The following is an 18,832-nucleotide window of genomic DNA, read 5'->3' as shown; positions in this document are numbered from 1 at the left end:
TTCAGGTATTTTCACAAGTAGTCCAGATATAATGTGTTCTATTGATTTTTCAATATCAGGTAAAAAGGAAATGCACAGCTTGCGTTTATCTTTGTTGTACTATAGGGGGAGATTTTATTCTGATTGGGTTTGTACACTGTTTTACTAAAAAAAAAAAACTGCCGTAGTGACACAACTACGCGCCGGACGCGTATGATTCAGAAAGAAATAGTTTAAACAAATGTTATATATTTTACCACGGAATTAGATTAGTCTAAGTCCGTGATTTTATTTATAGTTCATGTAACACACTTAAATATCACAGGGACCTGATAATTTGTTACATCTATATTTGGACTAAACTAAGGTGTTCAGAGTAATTTGACATGTTTTAAAGGTTTAGATGTAACAAATTCTCATTTCCATGTGACTTATATAATAAGTTATAAATATTACAATATATCATTGTTTTACATAAAACCTTGAAAACTCTGGATCAGCAATGCACACTTTGCACATGTAGTAGTAAAAACCCATGACTGGTAGCCAGTCTAATCTACGTGAGGACATCCTCGATATCTAGGGGTTACGCTCACTTACACCCCCGGGATATGTCAAAGCAAAATTGATGGCTCAGTGTGTGCTACCACCTATCTTGTTGATGAGACAAGATGACTAGTTCGATCCTTTGATATACATCAAACGAATCTCGCGGTCACGTAACGGTAACAATTGACAGGCTTTGATGTTGGGCGTCTCTCCTTCGTAATCTTCTAAGGAGAGGTATCAGCCGAGACCAATGTTTGCCATGACATATTCCAGGGGTGCAGAGAGCGAAAGTGAGCGTAGCCCATGGATATCGAGGATGGAGGATGACGTGAGTGAGACAAGATATTTCAGCATGTAGGGTAACTAAAACGTGTGACTCGACGGAACACTAGGCTGAGTGCCTTCAGCGTGGTACATATGTATTACTGATCATGAGGAAGCACTCTAAAGTCGGCATCAGATCAGCGCTATCTTAACGGGGAAAAACATGTACCTCCTCCAGCACACATACACGAATCCATCACACACCTGCGTGCACATCCTTAGGTGTAGTCATTAGCTTCATGAATTATTGTAAAATTTCCAATGAAAATACATGCCATCATTCTTGAGATTTGAAGTATTTTCTTACATTTTTCTCGATAATAGTCAATACACGGATACTTCAGAAATGCATGTACAGGTAAGTGTTTTCATGAATATTAATATTCAATGCAATTTTGCGCCACTAAAATTCTGCATTCAAAAGTTACTTTTCAGACAAAATCAAGAATATATTCGACAATTAATTTCTGCAAAGGTCATTATTGACATTGTACTTGACATGGGTATACCAACCAACTTACATATTGTTTTCATTATGATGAAAAGTTATGAGCCCATCACATACTATATACACTGACAAAGACATGTATGAAATACCTTAAAGCTTCAGACCGTCTACGATCATTAACTCTCAACCACTGGGTTGCGGGTTCGAGGCCGACATGGGGCAGTCGCCAGGTACAGCACTGGTCGAAGGTCGGTGGTTTTTCTTCGGGCTCTCCGGTTTTCCTCCACCACCAAGATCTGGCACGTCCTTAAATATATTGGAAATAAAACACAGACAAACAATTAAAACCATCACGAATGTTCAAAGGGAAATAACTGTGACAGAACTTAATAAAATTCATCGGCGAATAAAAACGAGTATTAATTCGTTGTATATGCGTATGAACATTTTGTATACATTATGAAGTGGCAATCAGATGGCCATGTTATCACCAGACAGCAGGTAAAGGAAAGGAATTTGTGGTATCTGTAATTTCAAGTTCTGTAAAATTCTTCCGTCAGATCAGAACCAAGACTTCAATATCTGATGTCACGTCATAATTGCCAACTCTTCCTTTTTTGGAGGAAGACTCCCGATTTTGGACCCTTAAATTGAGAATTTTCAACCGCTGAATTTGCTAAACTATTCCTGTTCTATAAGATCTGATGATTTCATCTGGAAAAACAGGTCAAAGATGCCAAAGAGTAGTACAAAAGTACCGCTTTTGGGCCAGGGTCATTGAGTGCAGTCTCCTATATAATCCTTACCACCACCCCGCACCACCATGCAGCACCACCCTAACCGGGTTATACCGTAATGATGACATCATGGTAATTCCTACACATGGTCTATGTTCTAGAACGCAAATACAAATATATATGTACAACCATTTATTGTCTCTGTCGATAGAACAGACACGGGTCGGAGAGCCAACCAACGTCCATTCTTACAACGAATATCCACAGATAGCTCAAGTGGTTACATAAACATTATCAGAATGTTTCAAAGATATTTTTTATATTTTTTTATATCCCTAATATAAGTGACTCTTTGACGCCTGCGCGTTATGACAGCTAATACTATTAAAGCTTCTACAATCACTAGCTCTCCACCACTTGGTTGCAGGTTCGATGCCTACATGGGACAATCACCATGTACTGTACTTGTCACAGGTCGGTGATTTGTCACAGGTCGGTGATTTGTCTTCAGGCTCTCCGGTTTTCCTCCACCAACGAAATCTGGCACGTCCTTAAAAACACTGGAAGTAAAACACAGACAAACAATTAAAACCATCACAAATGTTCAAAGGGAAATAACTGTGACAGAACTTAATAAAATTCATCGGCGAATAAAAAAATGAAAACAAGGATTCGTGCTATTTGCATATGAACATTTTATATACATTGTAAAGTGGTAATCGGATTGAGAATTGAGAATGTTCAACCACTGAAATTGCTAAACTTTTTCTATTCTATAAAATCTGATGACAGGTCAAAAATGTCGATTTCTGCCAAATGCCCCAGATTTCTCTCAGCGATTTTCTTGCAATCCATCTTGTTTCAAGACGAAAAAGCATATTTTTCGTTTTGGTAAACATATGCTTAATTAAGTGATATTGGCCAAGACCACAGGGACCTGATAATTTGGTACAGCTATATTTGGACCTAAGCTCAGGTGTTTAGATCAATTTTCGGTTAAAATCCCACTCCCAAGGATGATGTATATTATTATCATTCGGGGTGGCATTTAAACCGAAAGTTTCTCTAAACCCCTTTAAACGTGTGAAATTACTCTGAACACTTTAGTTAACGTCCAACTATAGATGTAACGAATTCGCAGGTCCCTGTGGCCAATACGTCATTAAATCGATTTACCACGTATTCATCTCCACAAAACTCTAGTTTTCGTGAATAGGTACATTAACAGGAATTACACGTATCACCAAATTACGGGGAAATAGGAAAGCTGAACAATCACGCGTTAGCTGCACACGGACGGAAATAATGAGTTAAACCCCTAATCGGTAGTTTCCTATCACGTACGCTTGGTCCTGTTTGGTATTGTCGTGTATTCCCTTTGTTGTTATTATTGTTGTTTTGGTTACAATATTTCGGGTGCTTGAAAAATGAGATTTATATATGCGAGAAAGGGTAATATTGTTAGCAAAGGATGTTTAGTTCAGATTAAAGTTTAGTTTTATTCTCTTTATTTTATTTAATATCGAGGAGGTAACGTTAGCTTATCCAATGTACAATTCCGGGGACGTAGTGGGAGTGGGGAGGTATGGAGAGATTTGATGTGGCCTAATTTTGACTTAAATCTAGTACTTAAATGTCGCTACTCCGTGACGGCTTGTTTTCTCTAAATAGAAAGACGTCCTATAGCCATGCTTAGTTCTAAAATATCACTCCCCTGTGACGACTCTGGAGACAGTGACATCCTAGCCATGTTAAGTATTAAAATATCACTCCCCTGTGATGACTCTGGAGAGAGTGACATCCTAGCCATGTTAAAAGAGCGAAGCTTTTGTTGATCTCTGACATTTACTGATTCAGAGGTAAGATAAAATTTATTTAAAGTCGGCTAGTCGAGGGATAACAATAAAACATAAACTCTAATGAGATTAAGACCGACATAACATTAGGAGAGGTCGGGGCAAATTCGGCCCTTTTTTAAAGTCCGTTTTGGGAAGTATGGCAGCACGTCCGTTTTTGAACATTATTTAAGTTTCCCTGTCGGATGATCGGATGGCCGAACGAGACCCACCATGGGATAAGTTCGGACAGACATTCTGGTAAGTTCGGCCCCATTGGAATCAGCTTAATTATGACGTTATTAAGCATGCAACGTAAGATTTTACCGCCAATTTTACGACTTTTTATGTGTTACATAGACCGAACTTGACACAGTACTATTGGCCGAAACTGTCCGGGTCCAAATTGATATTTCAATAAATTCTTATCGTACAGCAATATGATAGTGAGTGCTTGGCTTGGCTTTTATGTATTATCATTTGAAGCTGTCCGCGGTGTGTTACACTTTTGATCGTAAAGTTCGCATAACTAGAAGCGATATCATGTGAATTATCAAGTCCCTGTGCTTCATACGCCCATGTGACGACTCTGGAGAGATTGACGGCCTAGCCATGATAAGTGGTGGTTCCGTTCAGGAAATATTGACAAACAAGGAAGAGGCCTAAGTACGTCTGAAGCACAGGGACCTGAGAATTTGTTACAGCTATATTTGGACCTAAACTTAGATGTTCTGAGTATGATATTATCATTGGGGTTGCATTCTTATCGGAAGTTTTTGTGAACCCCTAATACGTGCAAAATTACTCTGAGCACCTTAGTTTAGGTCCAAATATAGCTGTAACAAATTATCTGAAACTCACAAAAACAAACAGGCAAATAATCAAACATTTCGACTTTTTCAGATTGTCGTGTAGATACAAGTGTATATATATATACGTTTGACTGACCTTTGCCACATCCGGGTATTAACCATTTATTACAATATTTATGTGGAAATTGTAAGATAACCGGATTCACTCAGATTAATCATCATAGTATACGTAAATTAATATTGAATATCACGTGATCCCTATCACCGAGTTCATTCTGGAATGCTACAGTCGGGACATAGGGATGAAATCCTGTGTGTATGGAAACTAGTCCCGTGACTAATCTGTCGGATCCAGGCCGAGTTGATGACATATCTATGGCATGTGCAGAAACGACGATGGGGACGGTACACTACAAGAACCTGCAATCAGGACAATTAGTACAGACTAAACGGGTAATTAGTATTGAATCTGTAATATTTTTAGGATACAAGTCGTGTGATAGTTGGTTTTGTTTATTGCGTCTAGGGTTCTATGAACAGCTAAATTTACTAGCACGTGCCTCCGTATGTTAAGTAGTGTTTTTGCCGCCTTGCGATAGTGATCTGATGCCGACGTTAAAGTGCTACCTCATTGAAATAACCATAAAGAAGGCACCCGGCACAGACATCTTACCCGGCCACATTAATATAAACTTTATTTCATTCCGAATTAAGTTGCATTACATCACATAACATACAGAGTACAGAGGAATGGGATCTGGAAACAAGTTGAAATAACTTATATAAATCCGTTTCCGAGAATTTATCTCATTAATTTAGGGCATGATGGCATAGTTACTGAATTCTATGGAAAGAAATATAAACACTTAAAACAGTAGCTTACTTTTAAACGTAGTTCAAGGGATATTTGAAATGAGAGTAAAAGAAGAGGGCGGGGGNTTCGTTAAATGTATGTAACCGTAGTTGAGAAAAAAGACAACAATGTAATAGATAATGTTCATTGGTTTCATGTGCTTGCATGCAAGAACACAGAGGACTATCAATTAGCTCTGGTATAGATAAAACGTAAGGGATTACACTCCATTCTTAATCTAGCATGATGTATCTGCCCCAGTCACATTATGACAAGGGTTGACAATGTGTTGTTATAACTCCATTATTATCTCCTGATGAGAGTTGTCTATATCCAAGGATCATGCAGCGATTTAGAATGAATTCAGTCATTTTATGAAATAATGATTTCTTGATTTATTTCTTTTTGATAAGTATTTCTTTTTCACATAGTGGCTGAAGGACTTTTGAATTCCACACAGTCATTACTATAAAACGTAATGCAGAAGACCCAAGCACTAATAATTCAATAAAATACCTTAGTTTATGTACAAATATATATGGAACAAATTATCAGGTCCCTGTGATTTGTCAGCACTGGTTTTGCACCATAAACAAGTAAACATAAAGATGTTGACATGGAATTAGATAAGATCTAATTACATTGTATATAAGTGCGTGGTACATAAACTATTAGGTATCCATAAAATTACACACAAAAAAACCTGATTAAAAGAAATGTATTTATGAACTATCTTTGCTTCTTTTTTTTTACCTTTTTCTTGTTCTCTGATTAATAGAATCACTCCCTACCTCGAGGATGTGAAAGATACATGTCCAACCCCAGGAATGGTTATTTTAGTTAGTGCTAGACAACCAATTCTGCCACACCTGACAGATTTATCTCCCGTTTTGCCGGTGCTAGATTTATCTGTTTCCGCCCTAGGGTTGAGACGGGGGGATTTCCCTATTTATACCAATGGTATGACGTCACTGCAACAATACAATGGCGTCACGTCAACAATCCATCAACGTCACGTCAACCCTGAATTTAGCATGTAACGTTATCATTACATTGTGTATAGGATACACATTGGGGAAAACAGGGGACATGTAAGAGAAAAAGAATCATTCACCCCCTTGTGGGTAAGATAGGGGAATCTCAACCCAAAGGGGGTGAATGATTCTATTAATAATCACCCCTCGGGTCGGGGATTTCATTGTCACATCCCCAAGCTACGTAGGGAGTGATTCTGTTTCCCATCATTCCAACACTTATTAAAAAATAATAGTTTTGACAAAAAATGTATTTGATTTTATCCTGATTTGCAAATAGGACTTTTCCCGTCGAGATTTGCCTGATTGTGACGTCATATCTTATTGTTCTAGTGACGTCATGATATTTCTTCTTTGACGTCATGACTAGATTATCTCTGTCACACCCTAGAGTATGATAGATTAATAGAAAGGTAGGGTATATTCTGGGTATATTCTATTGATCTATCATACTCTATGGTGTGGCAGAGATATTCTATCCTATGGGGTGAGAAAGAAGTCATACCCTAGGGTGACAGAGAACCAAACCCTAGGGGTGACAGAAGAATCGTGAACGGGTATAAAGCGATGAAACTGTAAACGATTCTGTGAACGGAGGGAGATCGTGATAGTTTATAGTGTTTACGAGATTTTGTGAAAGTTTGAGCCCAATGTGGAAAAGTAATAGGAATACAATCCCCAATCCCAACCCCTTAAACTTTTCTACAATCATGACACAGCCTTAATTTATATATATATAGGACTCCGATATTTTTTTTCAAGTAAATAAGACTTAGCTAGCATGTTTTGGAGAGGTAGAGATCGACCTCTGTTTATTTTATTATTGCTATTGTTACGGATTGCAGATTTTCATGTTATAACTGATCAGTAGTCTTTACATTTAGAAATAAAAATTGAAAAGTATTATACAATTTGCTTTATCAAAGACGTAATATATATATATGTTACGTCTCTGTCTGAATCAAGCATGTTGGGTATAGATACCGTAACATAATCTATTACGCGATAAACTCAAGTATATGCTTTAAAAGGGGTATCCGATAACTAAGCCCTTCATAAAATTAAGAGAGAACAAATAATAAAACCACACGAATTCTGATTCATATTTGGCCTACTACCCAATGCGTATAGACTGAGCCAAATGCGTGCTAGCGAGCCTGAAGGTTGACAGATAACGACCGAATTATTAAGGGTCGTTACCAGTGACGAGGAAGTAGGTGCTTGGGACTGAGAATGGTTGGTTCTTGACGAAAGTCAAAATGGGGGACAGCAGCATTGTCCAGGGTGGTCAGTCGATGACCGCTTCAGGGGTAAGAAATACTTTACAACTAAATATCACTTTAATTAAGGTTAGTAGAGTATAGTGATCATGAAGGGTCATCGTAATTTGTGAATTAGCGGTGTGTAGTGAAAAACTAGTCCCTGTTGTCAAATTACACACCGAGTGTCAACAGCTTACATGTGACCGTTGTAAGGTAAAAGTTTGCAAAATATCGACACAATTTTGTCAATGTTTATTGTTTAAAACTGTATGAGCTATCAAAGAACAAAATTTCGTCTAGTGTACCTGATATATCAATTGACGGTGAGCAGGGAGATTCCTACCCCGAAATTAATCATCCGTTTTTCGTAAAGATTTACCTGGCTCACGGCTATAGGACGACTGTCATCAGTGCTGGTGGCCCCTAGGGCCTTACCTGTATATAGTACAGATATGTGTCAAGGTGTACACATGTATGCAAGCTTGTCAAAGATCATACTTTACATACATGTATAATATTGGTATTACTGCTAGTCTACAATTTTACAGAACTACTTTAGACTGCAGTAATATTTTACATTTTTTTTCTTTCTAGGACCATGTGTTATTTTATTTTCAAAAGTATTTTATTTACAATACATAAATAATACAAACATATAAACTAAAATTAAAGAAGATGTTAGAACAGTATTGACCTAAGAATTAGACAACAGGCTTAATGCCTATATCATCAGTCCATAGGTGGTGGGCACGTCTATCAAAAAAAAAAAAAAATGAAATATATAAAACTAGATGAAAAACAACTTTGTTTTTAAATGAAGGAAAATTATACTTTGGTACTAGAATTTATAACATGTACTTCTCTAGTTTTATATATTTCATTTTTTTCTTTCTTTGATAGACGTGCCCACCACCTATGATCAGTCTTCTATAAATCTGTTAGCTATGTACAATGTACAACTGTATAAAACAATAATAACATTGAAGCCAAAACTTTAATTACAGGGTTTGCCAAACACTGAGTGTAAATAATTCAGGTCAATTACATTTCAACCAACACGGTAAAAATAAAAGATTGTAAAATGTCAAGCTAAGAGGCTTGCTCAAAAAGATTTGAAAATACATTGTTTTCCATTTTTTTTCTGTCCAGAGGTCACATGATATTGGACATGTCGGTACTTCCAGTACAAGGGCGGACCCAGGGGTGTTGCCCTAGTTGCCCGGGCAACACCCTTTTTTCTGTGTCCAAAAATAATCTGGACCAAGTTTTTGAAGATTTTCCTCTATTTCATATGGGATTTCCTTCTAATATCATGCAACCATCCCTTGAACTATGATTTTCTATGGCTTCCCCTTGCCAGCAGTTTGAATATCTATATATGCCTCAGGGTGTTGCCCAAACAAGGAGTCCACTACTTATACTCTAAACAATAGGGGTGTAATCCTCTTTTGTCTATATATTACATGTAGTAGGGTCTCCAGTCAGGTGACAGTGGTCATTCAAGGGTCACCAGACTGACTCTACCTAATTATATAATATATGGGTCAAAGAAGTAATATAGACCGGTAAAATCCCATATAACACTGATTCCTAATGGAGGTAATTATATAATATATATATATATAATCTTATTGTTCTAATGTCACGGTGTGGTGATCACACTATCAGTTGGGAGAGGACTATACCATCTATTGGAATTAGGTATATAGGTAAAGTGTTATTTCAAAGGTAGAGTCCATTTCATGATAGATACACGTGTATTTTCACCTGTGGTTTCATGTACACATGATCACTAGGAGTGATTTTTTATACTAGTTAAAAAATATAAATTTCAAAAATTTCAAAGACAATGAACCACCACTCCTTAGCATCACTTTATCAGGTAAATAATAACCAATGGTAGCATAAAACCCTGGCATGTATAACCTTTTCATTAGGTGTTGCCCTTGTACATATGTATGCATACAAATTTACAATAAAAGACAAACAATTAAATCATAATTCATATTTATCACAAATTAATCAATATTTAATTCCCAAAATGCTCGCGTAAACTCAGAATTAGATTAGATGTTATCTAAGTCTGTGCCTAAACTACATGACGGGCATAACACAATTAGCACCAACATTTTAACCAAAAACCTACATTTTTACATTTTTTTATGGAATTTGTTAACACTCGCTCCGCTCGGCCATCATAAAATATGAATACTCTATGTTATAAAATTTAACCTGGAATAATACCGCAAACTGGGAAAATATTCTACGCCTCACTCGATCCGTTTGACAATGGAAAAATTGAGTTTAAAATTTTGGGCAACAGCCAGAATTAATTCCTGGGTCCCCCCCTGCAGTATACACCTCAAAATCTGACAGTTGCAAAAAAATGATATACAGGTGAAATTTCATCCATTTTTGTCCAAATTTAATTTTTTAAATGTGTTACTGCAATGAAGTTAGTTTGCTTTTGTTCTACTTTTACACTGGAAGTTCAAATGTCCCCTTATAATATAATACCATGTGACCGCCAAATTACGTGACTGTTTTGTCCGAAAATTTGGAAAATATGTATCGATGGATCATGCACTGAGGGATAGAGATAAGCCCATCCTCACTGCCATGCCATCAACCCATGGCTATACTCATTAGCTCTTGTCTCACCTCTAAAGATGTATTAATCAATTTAAAAATGATTATTTATCTCCCACCGGGGCAGGCCTACAAATTATTGGTTTTACCAAATGCCCCCCCCCCCCCCCCCCCCCCCCCCCCCCCCCCCCCCCNGGAAAGATATATTTCTGCTTAAACTTAACCTAATTATGACAAGGAGATTTCCTATTCAAAACAAGTGTACAATGTCATGTCATCATACAAGCTTAACTCATTCACACCTGAAGATACATGAACTCTTCCAATTCAAAGCTTGGAATAGTTCATTATGAAATTTCAGGGGTGAATGAGTTAATCATGTGGCTGGTGAATCTACACACTCTGTGAATGTTTGTGTTTCATGCCACCATCACTTGTATTTGAGATTGGAGAAAAAATAAATTGATCCTTCCCGCTTTAGGAATAAGACTGAAAACTGAAAATCTCCACCCTTGGGATAAGATGCTTGTTAAATGTCTGGCCCTCGGCACAGCATTGTGCTAGACATTAAGTATAATGATATCTTACCTCTTGAGGTTGAGATTTTTAAGTTAGTGTCACTTAGGGCGAATGTAGTGGGGGGATTCCCCTATCATACACAAAATGTAACACTTCGTTGGCATCACTCCAACAATGCATTAACTTGTGGTCAATATTGGTATATGACAGGTCAAAAGGGTCAGAAAAATAATCATTCCCTATAATCATGGGGTGATTTTGGAGAATCTCAATTCTCTGGGAAAGACTCTAAGTTTCCAAACACTCAGGTATTATTAGCCTTGTGCTTGGCAACTTAAGAATATTTCCCTTGAGATGAGATTATTTAAGAATCTCTCAACTCCAAGGGGGTGAATGATTCTTTTTCTCTTACTCTGTTCACCCATTTTGTATCATATACATATGTCATGTTAGCAGGGTTGACATGAAGTTGATGGATTGTTGACGTGACGTCATTGTATTGTTGACGTGACGTCATACAATTGTTATGAATAGGGGAATCCCCCCTGTCTCAACCCTACTTCTACTTCTAAATGGTACTGACCAACTTCAACAATTTGAAGATAGGATGAGACAAGGATATTTCACACCAGGAAAAGTGTGGATACACCTGTCCAGGGTAAGAGAAACCCCTATCTCATCTCTGATGGAACAAAAGATCATATTAGTTCGCCACTTTTGAAAGACATTAACAGCTTCTGCTATTTAAATCTTCGTTTTAAAGAGATGAGTATATATGTACACGTACCAATCATGATTAGAAATAAAGCACCAAAATGATGAATATCATTAATTTATCTTTTTCATAGATTGTAGGTTTTGGTATAATTTGCTTATCAAAGTAAGAAAAATATGGGGATAGGGGAGGAGGGAGTTTGGAATTCTAAATCTCATTGGTATTTTGACGGCAAATATATATACATTTATCACATAATGTACTGTGTTATCCAGTGAATATACTCATGTCATATTTTTTTTGCATATTAACCCCTGTAATATGACCTATCAGCCCTGTGATTGGTTGGTAGTTTCAATTGTGACGTCACGCTTAAGACAAGTGTATGATGTCACAGACTTATACGCACTGAAGTCAAAATGGCGGCTTTTTACATTTCAAGGTTGCATGAAAATGGTCGTTTTCCACGAATAAATGCCACAAATTTTGATTATGTGATAAAAAAAAAATCTTACTCTTGTTTTCATTTCATATGAAACTTATGAAACTTGTCACAAAAATTTCATTTTAGCTCGCCAGTGGCTCGCTAAATTGAAAAATTCTTAGACTCGTTTCATAAATCTCAAATGAGATGGAAACCCATGTAAGATCCTATATGTATATCCCTGATATGTCAATAGATTTCCAATACCATATCAGTTGGTGAGTGTATCCACCATTTTAAATGTACAACACAGTATTAAATGTCAGTCCTACTATTACCTGTAATATTATTGGCGAATAGCGTCGCATGATATGTTTTGTTAATACATGTTTTTATGCTTTAACAGGAAGTTTAATTTTTGTTGAATGCCTGTATTTGCTTTAAATTGTAAAAACCTAAACATTGATATTTTCTATTTGTGTCACTTGGGTGGTAATTATAATAAGGCTATGTTAAAGTCGGCATCAGTTCTGGCTATCACAAGGAGACAATTTAACACAAACATATCGCAGCCTCCCAAAACACACACGAATACACTACACGCATGCAACTTGCACACATGGGAGGCCATCCTTAAATAACCATTGCTGATGATAGGACGTTAAACAACACTAAACCAAACTATGTTGATAGTAATGGCGATCGAAGTATACCCAGCAGTGCAGAAATTCAATTTGTAATGTAAGGTATTTAATTAGGTGACTAACCCTTTCACCACTGTAAACCCTTATTGACTCATCCAGATGAATGTATGGTAGAGTCTACTAAAGTTACCTAGGGGTGAAAGGGTTAATGGTATACTCAACAATTGAAGTATATTCAGCAGTGCAGAAATTTAATTTGTAATGTAAACACAAACATGTTGCAGCTTCCCAAAACACCCCTTGTAATGTCAGGTATTTAATTAGGTGACTATACTGGTATACTGAACAATTGACAAGCAAGGATAGAAGGAAGTAAATTTCATTTTCTGAGATTATATTGAAATAACATTTACAGTTCATGTGTTCCTGGTTGTGAACTTAAAAACTACAAAATAAAACGCCGTAATTCTATAATATGCTGCCATACTTGCCAACTCGACCTATTTTAGAGGCAGATTGACACCCCCGATTTTGGACCCTAAAATTGAACATTTTTGACCAGTAAATTTGCTAAACTATTTCTAGTTTTAAGGATCTGATGATTTCATCTAAAAGAATAGTCATTAAGACCTATTTTCCCCAGGGTGTACACACTCACATTTTATTAATGCTTACACGTGATCTCCCCCATGGAAATTTCAAAAAGTTTGCAAGTATGAGATGCATTTGTACTGATATCATGGCCCCCGCTTCAGAATTATTCTGCCACCCAAACAGGGGTGAGGGGAAAATGGGTTCAGGTCAGGTCCCTTCAACTTTAAATCATATTCCCCCCACCCACCCTCCTTCCTCCATCTGTCAATATAATAATGCTGTACATGCACTTCAATTCATTAAGGTGAACAAAATGACTTTGTATGAGATGAACAAAAATAAAGTCAGCTAAACTTCATTTGAGACATATTTATGATGTTGCAGTGCTGGAATTTAAATAAAGTAGATTACATTTGCCATGTTTGCATGTGGAACAGATTGTACATGTTTGTGGTCTATGAAAAGTCATGACCTACTTCCTTGTTTACATATTTACACACACTGATAGCCCATGATCAACATCAGTACACTGTGTGTGTGTGTATTAGTGTGACTAAAATGTTACACAAATATGACTGTAACTTCTCAAAAATAGCTTTTTATTTAATTATTTATTTATTTCAATCCAGTAGGCCATTGAAATTAAGGCTCACTTACAGGTTGTTAACAAATAACAGTTCACAATAAATTACATAACGGTACTACAATATCACAGACCAAATGTAAAGCTTGGGCCTAAAATCAAACATTGTTTGTTTCCCCTCTCTGACTGACTCATCAAAGTTGCTGCAACTCAATTGTTTTTTTGCATTTTTGGTTGGCATTATTGAGCTCAGAACATACATATATTGACCATTTTGCAACACAATTGTAAAATTTGTGATTGTAGTTTAAGGTGTATTAATGAAGTTATATCAAAATAGTATATGTAAATAGATTATGAAAATAGATATTTTGATTATTTCTTAATTATGAAAATTAACTAAAAGCACAAAAGTTGTATGTTTTGCCTAGTTTTACAGCTGAACACATGGGGCTTTTAATTCCCTAAGCAAACGGAGCTTCTTTCCCTAAATGAAGAAAAATGAGAAACATCTTCCCAATTTCAATGAAAAACAATTTTCTATATTTTCATGTAGGAAGAGGCTGTTGTAAAAATTAAGGTAAAAAAGGTACCGATACAGAACATATACAATATCTTGTATCTAATAGTTAAAGTATATAAAATATCTTGTATCTAATAGTTAAAGTATATTCAATATCTTGTATCTAATAGTTAAAGGATATACAATATCTTGTATCTAATAGTTAAAGTATATACAATATCTTGTATCTAGTAGTTAAAGTATATACAATATCTTGCATCTAATAGTTAAAGTATATACAATATCCTGTATCTAATAGTTAAAGTATATACAATATCTTGTATCTAATAGTTAAAGTATTTAATTTTAACAAACTTTACTAGATTGGTGATCCAATATACAGATTATCTGGGAGGCTGGAAGGAGGAGGGGTGAGAAAGACAACTGATTCCAGACTATGTGTGTGTTGCTTGTAATTAATTAACACTACTTTTTCTTGCCCGTGTTGTAGAATGTGGTCGGCCCGGTGAAAAAGAAACCTGCACCTCCAGAACCAAAGGTCCCCATGGAACAGATCTACACACGGTCCTTGACGGAGGGCCTCCAACTTCTTCTAACCACAGGGGAACACAACGACGTCACAATCCTCGTCGGAACAAAGACATTCCAGTGTCATCGCATCATTCTTGTAGCGTTGTCCTCCTACTTCGAGGCCATGTTCAACTCCGGAATGAAAGAAAGCATCAGTGGAGAGATAAAATTCCCAGACATGAATGAGGACCAATTTGAAATGGTTCTGGGGTACATGTACTCTGGCAAGATTAATCTGGTGACAGAAAACGCCATGGATATCCTAGACATAGCGTCAATACTACAAATAAAGTCGCTACAACGAATTTGTGAGGAGTTCCTGCTTCCACATCTAACAAAAGAAAACTGTATCAAAATCTGGAAAATCTCTGTGCTACATTCTTGTGAGGTTCTCCTCGAGAAATCTTTTCAAATGATGGTGAGAAATTTCCAGGAGGTGTGTAAAACAGAGGAGTTCAACGAGCTAGAAGCCAAGGAGCTTGCCTTGATCATCAAAGAGGACGATTTGAATGTGGAAAGTGAAGACAAACTGTGTGACATTGTGTTAAAATGGATAAAACGTGACAAGGACGTTCGTGCGAAAGACGTCGGAATACTTTTTGATAATATACGATTGCCGTTCCTCAAGCCAGAATACCTGGTAAACCTGGAGGAAGCGTACAAGTTTCTGAAGGATGACCCCGACTGTGCCAAATGTACAGACTTCGCCAAAAAGTACCACCTCCTCCCAGCACGGCAACAAGAGATGTACAGCAACCAGACGCGATTCCGCAGCACGGCAGACTCGGAGGAAGTCCTGGTGTTGCTGGGGGGTTGTTTGACTACGTCTCCCCCATACTCTCGCTCCCTCAAAGTGCCATGCTACAACTTCAGAAAGAGGGTGTGGTTTGAAATTGCCCCTCTACCATTTGACCCGGGTATTGAGTTTGCCACATGTACTTACAAATCTGATATATACATCACTGGGGGTGGCTCCATGCAGAACTGTCTCCTCAAGTACGACTACAACAAGAACAAGTGGACTCAGCACAGTACGATGAGGAATGGCCGGCGGCGTCATGCAATGGTAGCTGTCACTGGATATCTTTACGTCATGGGTGGTTACGACAACAAACTGGCCGATGGCTCACGGATGATTTCCAGTATCGAGCGTTATGACATACGTGAGGATACTTGGGAACATGTCGCAGATTTGATTGTTCCTGTTAGCTCATTCTCAGCTGCTGTGATGTCCGACGTGATTTACATGTTCGGCGGTGAAATGAACGACCGTAAGGACACGTCAGTGATACAGTGTTACGACACCCGCCTGAAAAACACATCCAAGATGTTATGCAAGATTCTCCATCCTTGTAAACTCACTCGTGCTGTGATATGCGGGAAGAGGGTGTTTCTGATTTTCTTTGACGGACAGGTGATGGAGTTTTCCCGTCATTCCCAGGACAGCACCCGAGGAACGTGCCGTATGGTAGGTCAGCTTACAGCATTCCAGCGAATCCACTTCGGTGTGATAAATTACCAGGGCAATGTATTGGTGCTGGGAGGAGAGATTGACACTAGTACTCTCTGTGACGACATGATCATGTTTGACCCCACGACCTCTGGATGTAAGAAACTACAGGACACTCTCCCCGCCCCTCGGTTGATTGACAGCTGTGTCAAAACTGCCGTTAAGAAGAAATTTCTACAGTTGCCGGAGGATGCTGACCCTAGATGATGCTAAACTGGGACTCTCCAGGATAGTTTATAGTTCTGTAGAGACTATGAAGATTTTAGACAGTATTTCAACTACATCATGCTTCTTCATGACTTAAAAGAGTTCTACATGTACAGAAGGATACAAATAACCTTTTGACCTGTGCCTTGTGTGATGGACATACAAATTGGATATCCCCTGAAAAGGACATCACAGTTTCCGTAATCCACAATATCAGTCCTTAGTTTTTGAGGTACTCTCAAAACATACCTAAAATTAACACAATGTTGAAATCTGGAAACCTGTGTATTAAATACCTTTCGCTTGGGTTATCAATATTGTAATGGAAATCGAAGTGAACCTTTGGGATCTGCAGAATGTTTTTTTTAGAAAGGCTTCACTGTATCTACCTAAGATCTAACTGCTATTTTTTTAAGCAAAACAGTCTGCGTGTAACAACATAAAACTTACATCTTGAATACAAATCACAGGTAATATGTGTGTAGTAGCATATACATCCTGAAGGGAGAGAACTCTATAAAAATCGAATCAAATGTCAAGTACCATACTTCTTTAACTGTAACACAAATAACAGGTGTATTGTTTAAGGAAGCCTTTTTTTATCCTTAAGGGAGATAACTCTATCACTTATGACAGGTGTAACCTGAAGGGTAGTATTATATTTCCTTAACTGAAATCGCAATATCTATATAATATGTAATGTAGCATATAGCCTTAACTCAACCTTATGCATCCTCAAATCAAAATCATTTAACATCATTATAGTCCTAACTAATAACAAGTTAATTACATATGTTGTACCAATTTTACGGAATGCATTTAATATTTTATAAACGTGTTTAATATGTTAGTCGGTGTGTAAGATTAAGAAACAGGTTGAAGTACTGGTCCACTATATATTTAGCTAGCCTAGACTAGTTGTTTATGCTGTATTAAAGTCATTCCCAATTATCTCGCTCTAAACACTTTGAATCTGCCTTAACCCTTTCACCACTGTAGACCATAATGGACTCATCCAGATCAATGCATGATAGAGTCTACTAAAGTTACATAGGGGTGAATTTAGGGTTAGTCTCTAAATAGATTTCAATTTCCCATAATGTTATTATTAATCTCCAACTCGGGATCAGTTGGATTGATCATGTCTGGGACAATGCATCCTCGATATCCAGGGGTTACGTTCACGTTTGCTCTCTACACCCCTGGAATATGTCATGGCAAAATTGAAGGCTCGGTGTGTGCCACCTTGTTGATGAGACAAGGAGACTAGTGTGATCCTTTGATATACATCAAAAGAATCTTGCGGTCACCTAATGGTAAAATTGACAGGCTTTGAAGTCGGGCGTCTCTCCTTTGTAATCTTCGAAGGACAGGTATCAGCCTAGCGATTGGTCAGGTTTTTTTTTAACCGAGACCAATCAAACAGCTATCTTCGTGCCTTCAATTTTGCCATGACATATTCCAGGGGTGTAGAGAGCGAAAGTAAGCGTAACTCCTGGATATCGAGGATGGGGACAATGCGGCCACTGCAAGGTTTTTATGCAAGGAACAAATGTAGCTTGCTGAAGTCGTGTGATAGTGAAAATGTAAAAGTTTAGGCATTGAAAAGGGTACATATTATTTATGGCATCAGGTCTTCCCAAAGTTCATCTGAATAGTTGACAAACGTGAAATTTGAATCATTTATCACTGGAACAAGATATTTGGCTTTTGCAGGAGAACAGCTGCATGTCTCTGACCATTTGTACTGTAACCACAGGGTCTGGACACAAATTATTCAATAGGTTAATTAAATGTACATGTATAAGTTCCATGTGATGACACCGAAGAATCATAAAATTTTAATGTTCTCCTGTTTTCCAAACAAGATCTGTAAACTTGGTGAATTTGTTAGATGTAAGTTTTGCAGCGTGAGTTGTGCTATATGTTAACTATACAATTGCAGTGAATATGTAAAATCCCACAAGCTTTAATTTCATTTAAGCATTAATTACATAATCAATTCATTCACCACTGAAGACACCTTTGAACTCTTCCAATTCAAAGGTTGGAAAGGTTCATTATGAAACTTCAGGGGTGAATGAGTTAAGAACATGTCATGGAGGATATACTGCTGTTGAC

General features: G+C 37.3%; 1 protein-coding gene across 2 annotated transcripts; it reads left to right on the top strand.

Annotated features, from left to right (window-relative positions):
* The first annotated feature begins 4,943 nt into the window (after positions 1-4,943).
* On the top strand, positions 4,944-17,941 carry LOC110450189 (kelch-like protein 6). Of its 2 annotated transcripts, none has more exons than XM_021497501.1 (2): positions 4,944-5,137; positions 14,915-17,941. In XM_021497501.1, the coding sequence occupies exons 1-2, from the start codon at positions 5,003-5,005 to the stop codon at positions 16,709-16,711; spliced, it is 1,932 nt and encodes a 643-aa protein (XP_021353176.1). In that variant the 5' UTR covers positions 4,944-5,002; the 3' UTR covers positions 16,712-17,941. The 2 variants fall into 2 exon arrangements, with proteins under 2 accessions (XP_021353176.1, XP_021353177.1); XM_021497502.1 differs by lacking the exon at positions 4,944-5,137 and adding an exon at positions 7,692-7,881.
* Positions 17,942-18,832: the final 891 nt, after the last annotated feature.

This window comes from Mizuhopecten yessoensis, unplaced genomic scaffold (genome assembly GCF_002113885.1).
Source record: "Mizuhopecten yessoensis strain PY_sf001 unplaced genomic scaffold, ASM211388v2 scaffold5091, whole genome shotgun sequence".
Taxonomy (NCBI): domain Eukaryota; kingdom Metazoa; phylum Mollusca; class Bivalvia; order Pectinida; family Pectinidae; genus Mizuhopecten; species Mizuhopecten yessoensis.
This window is presented reverse-complemented; position numbering and strand designations above follow the sequence as displayed.

Bases quoted from the DNA above. Each gene is read 5' to 3' on its own strand.
- LOC110450189 (XM_021497501.1), top strand. From the start codon at position 5,003: ATGGAAACTAGTCCCGTGACTAATCTGTCGGATCCAGGCCGAGTTGAT. The intron at 5,138-14,914 runs GTAATTAGTATT...CCCGTGTTGTAG, and splicing joins AATTAGTACAGACTAAACGG to AATGTGGTCGGCCCGGTGAA.